Source organism: Microchirus variegatus (genome assembly GCF_963457635.1).
Source record: "Microchirus variegatus genome assembly, chromosome: 5".
In the NCBI taxonomy this organism is placed as follows: Eukaryota; Metazoa; Chordata; class Actinopteri; order Pleuronectiformes; family Soleidae; genus Microchirus; species Microchirus variegatus.
Genome location: NC_139806.1, coordinates 4,452,072 through 4,466,862, shown reverse-complemented (window position 1 = coordinate 4,466,862; position 14,791 = coordinate 4,452,072). Strand labels below are relative to the sequence as shown.

The following is a 14,791-nucleotide window of genomic DNA, read 5'->3' as shown; positions in this document are numbered from 1 at the left end:
TAAAACAATCAGAATTCTTGTTTTAATCATGAAAAAAGCTTCAAAACGATTATCGATTATCAAAATAGTTGCCGATTCATTTAGTAATCGATAAATAATCGATTCATCGATTAATCATTTTACCTCTACAGAATATCTTCTTAATAATGGCTAAGGTTGATTTTAATGATATAAATTGAATATATTACCATTACTACTATTCTGAAGAGGTCCAATATGATCAAAATGATTCACCTGTTAACGTTAAACCTGTTTAAGTTCAAAATATACAGCCTCGAAGTGAGTGGGACTGTTTGAAGTAACCACGTTGTCCAGCAGAGGGCGTAGTGAGGTGCTGGAGGAAACAAATGAGTGAAATCATCCTCAGTTGTAATTTGCCACAGCAGATTAGATAAAATGTCGGTAACACTTTAGATTAGCGAACACATATTCACCATTAGCTAGGTGCTTACTAAAATACATAAAAGTCGCATACTAGCCCTTTATTAGTAATTATTAAGCACTTAATAACTCCTTATTCTAAATAACCTTATTCTACCTATATTATGACATGAATTAAGATTTTTCCCGCATAAGGTGTTAATACGTGCTTAATATTTACTAATAAAGGGCTAGAATGCTACTTATATGCATATTAGTAAGCACCTAGTTAATGGTGAATATGTGTTACCAAAATGCAAAAAAAAAAGACGAATTCTGACTTTAATCTCAGAATCCTGGCTCAAATCACTTAAATCTCATAATTCTGAGGGAAAAAATTTTTTTTCTCAGAATTCTAAGAAAATACCTCTTTCAAAAAAGTGTTCCCATGTGGCCCTAATCCTCTTCCATACGCCCGGGTATTTATTTCATGATTTTGTCTTCAGTCTGTCTCATAGTACTGAGGGAATGCTTTTTAAATCAAAATCAGCGTGGACACAAACAAAAACACACACAGAGTTCGTCTCTGAAAGCTGAAAATGGCCTTTTCTTCACGTCTTTATTCCATTCGTTATCTTTATTATTATTTTTATTGTTATTATTATTATTGTTATTATCTGAAGGCCGTTGTGGACAGAACAGATAAGGGATAATGCTCTACGTGAGGTGGGGACATAGATGGATTATGTGACTTGGGTTCCACCAGAATATGTTTATTGGGCGGATGAAATGGCAGGATTTTCATTGCTATATCTGGCTTTCACACTTTTAAAACCCATGTTAGTGGATTTAGCAGCTCTCTCTCTCTGTCTCTCTCTCTCTGTCTCTCTCTCTCTCTCTCTCTCTCTCTCTCTCTCTCTCTCTCTCTCTCTCTCTCTCTCTCTCTCTCTCTCTCTCCCTGTATTATATTCCCTCTTTCATTGTCCACCTGTCTGTGCAGCTCTTCTCTTTACCCTCTCATGTTCTTTCTCTCTGTCTCTCAGTGTTACTTTCCCTCTCTGTCCTTTCTATCTTTCTTTTTATTTATTTTTTTGGTTGTTTCCATTTTCCTCCAGATATAGAACAAAGAAAACATTGAAGCAGACACACACACACACACACACAGACTTAATCATTATTTCAAATTGTCGCACATTATGCCCACTCATCTGCTCTTTTCTGGAAATAAAAGCCTTTTTTTTGTCATAATTGGGCTCAAGTTTGGCAATTGAATGCTTTTACCTTATTTGTGATTTACTTGATTTGAATTGTAGCTCAAATTGTCGTCTTTGAACCGCGAGTTTGGGCGTTCCATCCCCAGCTCCGCTCGTCTGGGCAAGACACTTAACCCCAAAGCCGGTAGCATGTGAATGGGTGTTTAAAGTAGTGCTAACAACATCAACGTTAACGCACATTAACACATGACGAGTTTCCATAACGACTGACCGGAAAAAGACGCGCATGACGTTATGTTTACGTGACTCGCGATTGTTAAAATGGGTCTCTAAAGTAACGTAAGTACAGTCCAGTTTGACTGTAGGCGCGCTGAAGGAGCTAACTGGTAAAACGGTGCCTGGACTCCGATGTCGCGACACATAAACACGACGTCACGTGTCTCTAAAGTATCGCTAAACATACGCCGTACACAGGTACGCTGCTTATTTGTAGCGCTGCTCTTTTCGTTTCGGACCGCTCCAGTTCGACTATAGAGCTAACGAAGCTAACAGGTAAACGGTCCCTCGACTCATTGCGGGTTAATGTGCCCAGCACTAATTTAAAGCTGTGATATAGAAAAAGTGCTGAGTGAATGAAATGTGCTGACTTTCTGTCAAACAAATATTACAGAAGTGGAATTAATAGTCGTAAAAGTAGTTTTTTTTTTGGTTTTTTTTCTTTGTTTTTTTTACAATTGTCGTGACGTCTTGGAATCCCAATCCCTTGGAAATCCGAGTTCCTATTCCTGAAATTCCTTCAGCTTCAGCCGGAACTCTCCCTCGTGCTTATATTAGCTATGTTCTCCCTCTCCTTGTCCTCTCCTGACAACTATTTCTAATTTAATTCAAAGGTTACGTCTGGTAAAAACGTCTTCTCAGCGTACTCTGCAACAGCGTAGGGTGACAGCATCCGGCAGTCGGCGTAATTAGTGATGATTGTGAAATGGAGCAGTGCAACCGTTAAACGTCCCAGTGCTCGTGGACTTGTGGACCTGGATGGAACTAACTGTTGTATTTGTGTTGGTTTTATTGTTGCGGCAGTGCAGTGTGGGCTGTATATCTGTGTCCTATTATGCAAAATCAACTTTTAAATAATTTTTAACACTTATATTTGGGACTCTGGAGGCCCTATGAGTCGGCCAAGTGTGAACAAAGACGACTCAGTCATGTTTTAATGGTCCACCTCAGTCTAAGTACAGGAGATAAACGCGATGTTGACTTCCGCACTCATCGCTACGTCACAATGTGCTGCACAGTGCAGCACAGAGTTCTACACAAACTTCCAGCCTCAGAGGATTTATGTTTTATATATGACGGCAATGTGTTGGTGAGAGTCGGTAAATGATAGCTTTTCCAAATGCTAACCGCTGTTAGCTGCCGGAGCCTCAGTGACGCTGACGTAGTTTCCTGTGTCTCATTTGCATATTTAAAGAGACAGGCACTCAAAAGCAAGCGTTCTGAACAGGGCTGTTTTGGCAGAGTGATTGAACTGCTGTGGTGCTTCATCCTTCAGGTGTTTTGACCAAAGCATGTCACAGACATGTTCATTAGGACACCAGGGAACTGCGTTAGCTTGGAGAAATAAGGTATAATGTGTCTACTTTAAACATGAAATATAAAAGCAACACTTTTGTTTTGTTTTTTGCTGAAATGCTCTTTCTTCATTCTGAGAGAATGTGGCAGATTAAACCTGTTTTTCTTTGACTTTCACGCTCGAGAAGTTCCTTTCCGCTGTTGTCTCCCTAATTTCCCAAGGTCGGCCTTTGTCGCTCGTGGAAATAGCTGAAGGCTTTGGAGATAATCCAGTCGTAGGAACTCCGCTCGCAGCTACGTTTGTGAGGATTGCGTAACAGTTTAGCGCTTATCGAATCGCAGCAGAGAGGCGAGCGCAATTAAACACGAGATACCATATACCACCACCCCACCCCACACACACAGACACACACACCATTGATGACTCTTTAAATCCATTAGCGTCCTCCAGCTGATGCGCGTGGACACAGACGAGGCCGCACTCGCAGCCGCTGCCTACACACGGACACAACATTATATCGTTAGCGGTGATGAAGCGCTGCGCCGTGGCGTGACCTGCAGCGGCCGAGTTGATCACGCTGTCTATTAGTTCTCCTTTGGTCCACTAATTATGCTGTCGCAGCTCATTGACGCGCCATAGAGACTCAATGGGTGGGAGAGAAAAAAAAAACAACAACAAAAACACACCAATCCCTGTGTTTCCTGGACCAAGAGGTCAATGACCCGAGTCACATGTGTGGCTGTTTATATGTGTCAATAAACTTACTTCTTAGCCTAACCTGTACAGCTCTTATCAGCTCAAAACGATTGTTTTTGTCATCTAATTATTTTCTCAATGAATCGTTTGGTCCATAAGATGTCAGAAAATGATGTTCTCGAATGTCTTGTTTTTGTCCACAAAGTTTTAATAATTTCTTTGTTATGTGGAGCAAAGAAACAAGGAAAATGTTCACATTTAAGAAGCTAAAACAATCAGAAATCTTGTTTTAATTATGAAAAAATGTTCAAACCGATGAATCAATGCGCAAAATAGTTGACAATTAATTTGTAATTGATTAATCGATTAATTGTTTCAGCTCTAATAATGTTTTTCTCTGTACCGTGGTCTAAAAACACTATACTGAGCCATAATTCAAGGACAAAAGCACTATATGCATGATACACAGTTATAAAATATACTTTTGCTCATATTTTCTAATGTATGTTTTCTTCTTTTTTTTACAGTTCAACAGATGAAAAATTCCGCTGGAACAACCAAGGTAAGATTCCTCACACAACTTTATATGTTTTCATTATTTATCCCATTTCCGCTGCAAAAACCAACCGTCGTTCATTTAAAGAAGAAATCCTTCTACAGTTGTTATGTTCAATTCAAATACCTTCTCGGCTCCAAAGCATAAATAAGAACTTTCCTTGTCTCTCTGCTTAAAGGTCAAAACAGCATCGGGCGAATAAGATAATAAACCTCATCATCTCACTCTCACCGAAAACTCTCTCGTTCCTCCAAAAAACTAAATAATATGTGTCTATTTATGAAATTCACAACATGTTTTTACAGCTATTTCTGTCACACTGAAATATTATCTCTATACAGGAAATGACCCATGAATCACAGTCGTATAAGAGAGACGAGTGCAGGTTTCTGTGTCTGTGATTATCATGAAACGTCATTTCACAAAGGGAGAGTTAAATACTTTGACTCTTCTGGACTTGACAAGTTCTTTGACAGGATTTGAGCTCCCTTGTCTTTTCTCTCTCCTCACACTCGGTCTTGTGGAGATGTTGACGGGTGCTGAGAGTAGATTGATTATCTGAGTGCAGGCTCGCTGACCTCTGCTAACAAAGAGGCGACTGGAGCTCTGTGGTCAGAGGGTCTCATACGCCAGGCCTTCAGCTTCGTCTGCTGAGCTCTTCAACCGTCTGCTCCTCGACTGAACGACTAAATTCACTCCCCGGGGAAAAAAAGTTTTTCTGCCTCCAATCAGACTATTTGATCTGGAAAATCATTAAAAACCCATCACTTCTGGATCAAACAGGATTAAAAATGAATTTGGGCTTTTCTCCGTGAGAGTGAGAGTAGAAATCCGGCATAATGCCGCAGACTGCTCTGGAAATCTTTCCACCAGCAGCATCAATATCATTCTGCAATTGCATCAGTCGGAGTCAATAAAATCAGCCTCCTAAATCCACACACTAAGGCCTCTACTATTACCATTCCTCTGCCACGCTCTCACAGAGAGATTAATGTCACTCCCAAGGCTCATTTTTAAGGTTTTCACCCTCTTTGGCAAAACTCCCCGAAACTAATTTGAAGACACTGGGCGTGTTATCGGCCTCCCTCTGACAGACAAATGGCCGTTGCCTATAGATCTCCATCCTTTTGCTATCACATTTTACTGTGCAATGATGCGTAGAGTAAATCCTCTATTTTTGTTGTTGTTGTGGTTGATCGTTTGCAGCAAAGTTTAGACTCTGCCTCTTCTAAAATGTCATAAAAATAAACGGTAATTTCATGACTACAGGTTTGCTAGAACACGATGAACTAGTTTGTTGTAGATATTTTGATCGAATAAAGAAAAATATTTTTCATGCTTTCTTGGGTTTTATTACTGTAACCGAGCGTTATTTATTCGTTTTTGGATTTGTTTTCCTGCAATCACTGAGCCAATCTTACATAGCGCCACTTCCTTTCAACCTGCATTTCAAAATAAGAGCCACTGACTTTTTTTTACTACTTCGTATGTAAAACTTTCGCCATAACACTTAAAAACCCATGAAAAACAGCACAATAAATATACAATGAATGACACTGAATCTACAGTGAAAGGTAGAATGTCAACGTCATCATCAACAGATCTTTTCTATTGTCTATTTTCTGCCAGGAACCGCATGTGTCACGCATTTAAAAATAGACAAGACGCCTTAAAACGAGACACGTTTCTCACGCGTACAGTGTGAACACTAATTTGTTCACATTAGCGGCGGAAATTAAAAAAAAAAAAACATGCCTCGTGAACCCGGGCGTTAGAGGAAACTGAGCGTAACGCAGCCTTTATTCGTGCTCACAGAAAATAAATAACAGCGAACAACGATGAGTTACTGTCAGCACTTATTTGTGTCATAAACGTCAGACTCATTGACCTCCGTCGGTTGTTCTTGGTTAAGTCTTGTTGAACGGTAACTACGGAGAACTGTCTTCATGGATTCCGACCAGTGTGGTTTATTGTGAAGTTGGTTGTGTTGTGTTCAACATAATCATAATCAATCAATCCGGTCAATCTACGGTGGCCTGGAAGGGCAAACCATTTTTACTAGGGCTGTAATCAACCAAAGAAACTCTTGGTCGACTAAAGCACTGAAATTCGACCAAAAATCGACTAATCGACGGGGGGTACTTTGTGGGTGCGGCTCTTTTCAAAATAAAAGAGCCGCACCCGCAAAGTACCTGTGCGGCTGCGGCTCTTAATTTGAAAAGACCCGCAGCTGCGGCTGGAGTTCAACAGAGTCAACAGAAATATTTCAACAGAAATATGCTAATAATGTTCATACTCAAAACGGACGGAGCAACCTTAGCTTAGCGTTTTTAAATGATAGGTCATGTTTGTAGTAGAACTGTGAAAAGCAAACTGTTGCTTGCAAAGTTTCCATTCCACTTTTTTACCGTCATCTACTTTTGATGATTAAAACACCCCTATTAGCATGTGATATTTTCCTCCTAATGAAATTCACCATAAAAAAAAATAAAATAAAATTTAGTTGACCAATCACAATTTTGGTCGAGCCAGAGCGTGTTGACCAATTAGTCGACCAGTCGACTTTGACTTTACAGCCCTAATTTTTACAAAATGTGAAACACTTTTACGAAGATCGGGACAAATTTACATTTTTTACAGAAAATAAATGAACAAAGCATGAAATACTGATTTTAAAAATAAGTTTCTACTTATTTTCACTTATTTTTACATGTTAAAAACACCTATTTATTATTAAATATTGATACTGTATTTCCATTGGACCAGTGTTTGGTTTTAAAAACACAATTGCAATACAACTAATTTGGTTCCTTCTCAGACTCTCTACACTCTTAGAAATAAGGGTTCTACACGTGCTGAGGTTCTACCTGGAGCCATTTGCTTCTGAAAAACCCTTTCCTGAATAAAGGGTTTTAGAAGGGTTCTTGGTGGAACCCTCAAAAAGGTTTCCAGACAGAACCTCTTTATAAAGGTTCCACCTGGAGCCAAAATGGGTTCTCCTATGAGGACAAGCCAATGTGAAGAAGAAAAAGAAGGCGTGTGCTGTTCTTTTCATTGACGTTAGTTTTGTGTCTTTGTGCGCACAGATGGACAGAAGGACATCGAAGAAGAGCTGACAACAGGCCTGGAGCTGGTGGACTCCTGCATTCGATCACTTCAGGAGTCCGGCATCTTGGACTCGCAGGACACTTCGACAGGAGACAGTAAGAATCCAGTCCAGAGTTTCATTTCTCTTCTCTCTCTCCTTGCTCCTGCTCACATTTACGTTCAAGCAGAAACACAGAGTGTTGGGTTGATTTTACTGGAGGCAGCTTCACTCTGCACTCAGGCCTTTTCTTCAGTAGTCGACCTCATGGGAAAGAAGTAGGTGTCAGGAGACGTGCCGCTGGTTTGATATGCTAATCTATGCTAGCTGTGGTGTCAGCTGGCCTGCTGACACACACACACACACGTTTGTACTTCCACTTTTGTGAGGACATTCATTCACATTATACATTCCCACAGTCAGGGGGAATTCAATTAATATCCCAGATAGAGACAATCAAAGGTCTGGAACATCATCATTTCTGAGTGAAGAATGATGATTCAATGCTGTAAATATCTGTATTAACATACAGTTTTTACAGTGACCTAAAGAAATTATAAATACCTATAGTCACAGAAAGTAGTGCCTTAAATTCCCTCATTGTGGGTCCAATAAATATCTTTCAAATATGAGTGGATGGTGAGGTTTACATCTTATTGACGCGTCTGTACAAAATTTGCCTTAGGTTGTAAGTGTGACGCCGATCTGCTTCCAACAATTTAAGTGCATTTTTAAGATCCTTCTGACTGAGTTGTATTTGAATTTTTTATTTTTGAAATTCTGCTGCTCGAAACAGTTAAAATCCACGCTGCGACGCTTCCCAGAGCAAACTATCAACGACCAGCAGCTCCCCCAACAAAATCAACCAGCAAACTATCTTCTGGCAAATGGTCAACGATAATTTGTTGAACTGTAGTTATAAAAAATATACATAATAAAAAAAGCAAGATTCTCTCAGCTATTCTTCTCAGATTATCCCCAACCTTAACCATAACCGGTTCATGCTTAACTCTAACCCTAACCACAATTCAAATCTGAGCCCTAAACTTCACCTCAGAAATGAACCAGATTTTGGTCTCCATGAGATGAATACTGCTTCTGACAAGGTCAGTGTTTATGCTAGAAAATGTCCTTAAAGCTCACATAGAGTGGTCCTGTTGCACATATATGTTAGTTATGGAGGTCTACTTACATACATTAACTTGTTTTTATGGTCAAAAACCTCCTAGTTGCTGTAAACGAGCCGATTGAAATCCTCTTTTCTGACGGTGCTCATCAGCCGCGATGTTTCAGAGTGAACTTTCACCCTCAGAAGACAGAGTCTTGTGATTGGCCAGTACTATTCAGCACACAAGCTCTCAGAAGCACAGCTCCCCCCTCTGGAACGGTGGATGCACTGCTCCTCATTATCAAAACATTGTTTTAACAGTGTTTAAAAATAGCTTCGTCACAACTCCCCGCCGCAGTCCCTTTGACGACCTTTGACCCGGAGTCAGACCCAGAGTCAGAAGACACTGTTGCTCGTGAAACACCTCCACAACGGACGTTATTCTTCTTCTGCGGCTAAATGTACGCAACCGGATGTGCCCGGACTAGTGCCCGGAGCAGGAGGATCTGCTGTTCCGGAGAACCGCTGTTTACGTAACCGGACCGGGTTTTTTCAGAGATCTCGCTGAGCCCCGAGATTACAGTAAAACACAGCGTTCTCAGCGTTTGTTTCGAACCTTCAGGGCTTCTTAAACAAGGTAATGACGCAGATACATTCCAAAAAAACAGCGTTAATAGGAACTTCCGGTCGAGTTCCACTTTAAGATATGATAAATACAATAAATACAAGAACACACACGCAAACTTGTTTTATACCTTAGTACCTTAGTACCTTAAACCATCACAACTAATAGCCTAAACCTAAACCTAACCTAAACCCTATCATAACCAGGTCTTAACCCTGAAAAAAACCCTGTAACGTTGTTAAACGTGGAACCAAGTCAAGCAGCCGAGCAGATGAAGTGTGGTCACAGCAGCAGTGAATGCTGAGCGTCTTCATGCATCAGCCTGCTGGTGTGCATGTTAATATCTGTGTGTATGACTTTGATAGACACAGCTATTTCCATGCAATCATCTCTCTCTCACTCTCGTCTTACTCTGCCTCCAATAGGAACCTAAAAATAGACGCCTGATTAAATATTTAAATATGTCAATAGAAGAGAGCGGGCGTGAAGAAAAGCCACACACTCCACTTCCTGTGTGTGTCTTCAAGAAAAGAAAAAAAAAAAACCCAGATGAATGAGCTCATGTGACTCGCTCTGGGAATTCATGCACCTACTGTATATGTAGATGTGGTGTGTGTTCATGTGTGTGTGACCAATACGATCTGGGTCATACTTTCCATTTTCTATATGGAGCTGCTGCACTTCCATTCATACTATAATCAGGTGGTCTGACGTCACTTCAGCGTTACGCAAACGCCATCTCATCTGTGTTTTGTTGTCTTCTTTGAGCCATGGGTTGTACGCGTACGCACCAGTGGACGTCCTTCTCCTTCTTCTTCTTTGTTGTCTCCCTTTTTTGACCAAAACAGGACAGCGCCACCAAGCTAGCTTTCTAGCTAGCTTGTTAGCTAAAAGATAGATAGATAGATAGATAGATAGATAGATAGATAGATAGATAGATAGATAGATAGATAGATAGATAGATAGATAGATAGATAGATAGATTGTTAGCTAAAAGATAGCTAAAATTATAGCTTTCTAGCTAAAATATACATAGCTTGTTAGCTAAAATTATATCTTGCTAGCTGATAGAAAGATAGAGAGAGAGAGAATGATAGCTTTCTAGCTAGCTAAAATTATAGCTTGCTAGCTAAAAGATAGATAGCTTGTTAGCTAAAAGATAGCTAAAATGATAGATCGATAGATCGATAGATCGATAGATAGATAGATAGATAGATAGATAGATAGATAGATAGATAGATAGATAGATAGATAGATAGATAGATAGATAAAATATAGCTTAAATTATAGCTTTCTAGCTAAAAGATAGATAGATAGATAGATAGATAGATAGATAGATAGATAGATAGATAGATAGATAGATAGATAGATAGATAGATAGATAGATTATAGCTTTCTAGCTAAAAGATACATAGCTTGTTAGCTAGAATGATATCTTGCTAGCTAAAAGATAGATAGATAGATAGATAGATAGATAGATAGATAGATAGATAGATAGATAGATAGATAGATAGATAGATAGATAGATAGATAGATAGATAGATAGATAAATAGATAGATAGATAGATAGATAAAATAATAACTTTCTAGCTAGCTAAAATTATAGCTTGCTAGCTAAAAGATAGATAGCTTGTTAGCTAAAATATAGATAGATAGATAGATAGATAGATAGATAGATAGATAGATAGATAGATAGATAGATAGATAGATAGATAGATAGATAGATAGATAGATAAAATATAGCTTAAATTATAACTTTCTAGCTAAAAGATAGATAGATAGATAGATGGCTTGTTAGCTAAAAGATAGCTTAAATTATAGCTTTCTAGCTAAAAGATACATAGCTTGTTAGCTAAAATGATATCTTGCTAGCTAAAAGATAGATAGATAGATAGATAGATAGATAGATAGATAGATAGATAGATAGATAGATAGATAAATAAATAATAACTTTCTAGCTAGCTAAAATTATAGCTTGCTAGCTAAAAGATAGATAGCTTGTTAGCTAAAATATAGATAGATAGATAGATAGATAGATAGATAGATAGATAGATAGATAGATAGATAGATAGATAGATAGATAGATCCTTAAATAGGTAAAATAAGAATACACACATACTTCCCCTGTCCATGTAGCCTTCAGTGTTTTCCATTTGAGAGCTAATTTATTTATGAGGCCATCCGTTGCATTTTGCTTCTTCTCTTTTTTGCATCCCTGACGTGTGTGTATTGGACATGGAGGCCTTGACCTAGTAAACTTCCTCTGTACCTCGTCTTTTAAATAATGCACAGTCGATTCTCAAAGTGCACACAAAAGCCATTTGTTGCACTTGAAGTGAGTTTTGACTTTGGTCCGTCTTTAGTTTTCCGATGTGCTTTTGCAGAGTGACTGCATTTGCTGTGAGCTGCCGACTTTAATCAAAACCCTGGCACTCCACTATGATCCATAATCACAAATAATAGCAACAGACCAGCAGTGATACTTTCTACAGTCATGGCCGTGTTGAAACACACACAGGAATGTGGAGTGGGTGGAAAAATGGGTCAAATAAGTAAAAAAAAGGCAGCAAGAAAGCAAGTGGCGGAGAGAGGGAAACAGGAAGACAAAATGTGTTTTAAATGGAGGTCAGGTACAGAGTGAGATTTAATGGTCACAGAACATAAAAGGAAAAGAGTAAAGCAAGCCTGGAATAACAGAGTGGGCAAAAAAGCAAATGGGTGTCTTACAAAGGAGGACAAGGATTTCTAATTTAATTACAGCTTTCAGTCGCCTCTTTCTTCTCATCATTCAAGGTCTGCTACAAACAGGGAGAGATTTGCTGTCGTCACATGTATTCTTTCAGAGCAGTGTATAACATAGTGAGGTGAAACACCTTCAAGGCCACACTGTGTGCATCTGTGATGCATAAAGTCAAACGTGTAAGTGTTCACTTTCCTTTTAATCCTTATTCTTCTTTCACATCAGGACAAGGACTCCTGTCGCAAAGTGCTCTACAGCTCAACAATCAGGATGCCTATGCAGGAGCTGGTTACCATAGTAACCAAGGCCTCACGCTCGGGGAATCGGTGACAGGTCGCAGTGGGCATGTTGGAGGAGCAGTTCACAGCTACAACCAGGTAAACGCACGCAAGTCCGGTCGCTCATCCATTGTAAACCTTTTCATTAGAGGTGGGCACTAGGTTAACGCGCGTTAAGGCCATGGATGTATTATATGACCTGGATAGAGCTCCGCCCCTTCACTTACGTTCATTCCTATGAGGCTGCTAACCCAGCGCATATGCCAAAAAAGTGTTTGACTTCCGCGTTTATTTCCGGGTTATGGGGCCCATAGAGCATGCGCAGTAGTGTCACTACCATATAAAGATCTATAATAGCCCGTGTCCATGTCTCCAGGTGTCCTGTGGACACTTTTACAGGCGTCTCTTGTACTATTGCGGTCAATGGGAAAATTGCTTTTTTGGTCTTTTGGGCTTTTATGGGGTTTTCTGTTGCAGTACCCACAGTGGCCACCATGTAAAAATTGTCTTCAAGGCAGAGGGGGCGGTGCTCTATCCAGTTCATATTATACATCCATGGTTAAGGCACTTAACGCGCGCGCCGTCATGTTTACGTGCCATGACGCCGGAGTCCAGGCACCGTTTAGCAGTTAGCTCCTTTAGCGCCGGTTAGCGCGCCTACAGTCAAACTGGAGCGGTCTGTTTATTAAAACGAAAAGAGCAGCGCTACAAATAACCAGCGTACCTGTGTACTGCGTATGTGTGCCTCTGTTTTTCAAGTTTAGCGTTACTTTAGAGACTCGTTTTAACAATCGCGGAGTCACGCAAACATGACGCTACGTGCATCTTTTTCTACTCAGTCGTCGTGGAAACGGCGTCATGCGTTAACGCGCGCTAACGTTGACGCCGTTAACGTGCCCACCACTGCTTTTTATACTCACTCTGTGATGTTTGTCTTCAGATCTAAACATCGTCTCTTTACAAAAACATAAATGAACGCAAGGATTTTCTTCATCTTTCTCAAATTCTCCACTTCAAATGCCATGTTGAGTTTCGTAGGCGGGGACCTTAGCTCATATTCCCTTCCTTCGTTTGGTCACTTAACACTCACCCCTCCCCCAGGACTGTGCTAAACAAATTTATACGACAGAATATCCCGAGGTACACTATCCTCCTCCTCTCTTCTCGTTTCATCTCTTCCATCCTCCTTCATTTACATGCCTTTGTACTTCTCTCTCTCTCTCATCACCTGACCTCCTCCTCCTCCTCCTCCTCTCATCACTGCACATCTGTCCCTCTCTAGGTGACATCCAGCCGTGCAGCTGCCCAGTTAGCGGCGACAGAATCTCCGTCTCAGTCCCAGAGAGACTCATATGCCCAGCAGGCTCATGGCAGCGCCTTCCACATGCCCAGTGATGGTGGACCTGCACCTGCTGGACCATCCATGTACTACTCCTGTGCAACGTTACCTGCTCAGGTACAACGTCCCCGAAGACATGACTGGTTTGATGGATTTGTCTTCTCAGATTGGTGACAAATTAAAGGGAGATTATAGCTTGCGAGCCAGCTAAAATTATAGCTTGCTAGCTAAAAGATAGATTGATAGATGGATAGATAGATAGGATTTGAGCTCACCTTAATCCAAATTTATGCTAAACAAACAAATAGCTAGCTAGAATTTTAGCTAACCAATGTTTTAGTTCAATAGATCTATCTATCTCTTAGCTAGCAAGCTAAAAGATAGATAGATAGATAGATAGATAGATAGATAGATAGATAGATAGATAGATAGATAGATAGATAGATAGATAGATAGATAGATAGATAGATAGATAGATAGATAGATAGATTTTAGCTCACTTCAGCCCAAATTTATGCTAAACAAACAAACAGCTATCAAGCTAGCTAGAACTTTGGCTAACTTTAACCTGTTTTAGATAGATAGATAGATAGATAGATAGATAGATAGATAGATAGATAGATAGATAGATAGATAGATAGATAGATAGATAGATAGATAGATAGATAGATAGATAGATAGATAGATAGATAGATAGATAGATAGATAGATAGATAAGACATTGTAGGACATGAATATCAGGGACTCGTATGCTTTATCCTTCAGTCAACAAATCTCAGCCTATTTGAAGACCTTTGGGAGATGTTGGAGTGAAGAACACCACCGATATTTAGTATCTTATGTCTCCAACGCTGGTTCCTGGTTAAGCTTCAGGTGCATTTAGGTGCAAGTGCTTTGTTAACTGTGCCTCATTTAAGCTGCTTTACTGCTATCATGGTAGCAACTGGCGCAAAAAAGCTGACCCAGTATCTTTCTTACAATTAGTACAATGCGATTAAAAGGTTTGTAAGCAGTTGCTTGTAAGAGGTTGGTTGTACTTGTATTAAATCCCCGGGCCTCTAAGGTGATGACTTACATTTGTTGGGCTGTGATGAAGTAATTTCTCAGACTCAGAGCTTTTAGAATTTTAATAGTCCCACGTTCATCATGTCTTTGGATTCATTTAAAAAGATGCAACACAAACGTCCACTTGTTTGGCAGAAACCTCTCTTCAGCAC

At 39.8% G+C, this 14,791-nt stretch overlaps 1 protein-coding gene across 3 annotated transcripts in view; it reads left to right on the top strand.

Moving 5' to 3' along the window:
- The window catches only part of ctnnd2b (catenin (cadherin-associated protein), delta 2b), a gene marked incomplete at both ends in the record, with an annotated part of 96,391 nt that overhangs the window by 27,351 nt on the left and 54,249 nt on the right, over nucleotides 1-14,791 (top strand). For all 3 annotated transcript variants that reach the window (XM_083889326.1, XM_083889325.1, XM_083889324.1), the window contains 4 exons: nucleotides 4,371-4,405; nucleotides 7,486-7,602; nucleotides 12,183-12,334; nucleotides 13,518-13,691. In XM_083889326.1, the coding sequence (XP_083745452.1) occupies nucleotides 4,371-4,405; nucleotides 7,486-7,602; nucleotides 12,183-12,334; nucleotides 13,518-13,691 (478 nt within the window). The remainder of the gene's footprint in view (nucleotides 1-4,370; nucleotides 4,406-7,485; nucleotides 7,603-12,182; nucleotides 12,335-13,517; nucleotides 13,692-14,791) is intronic.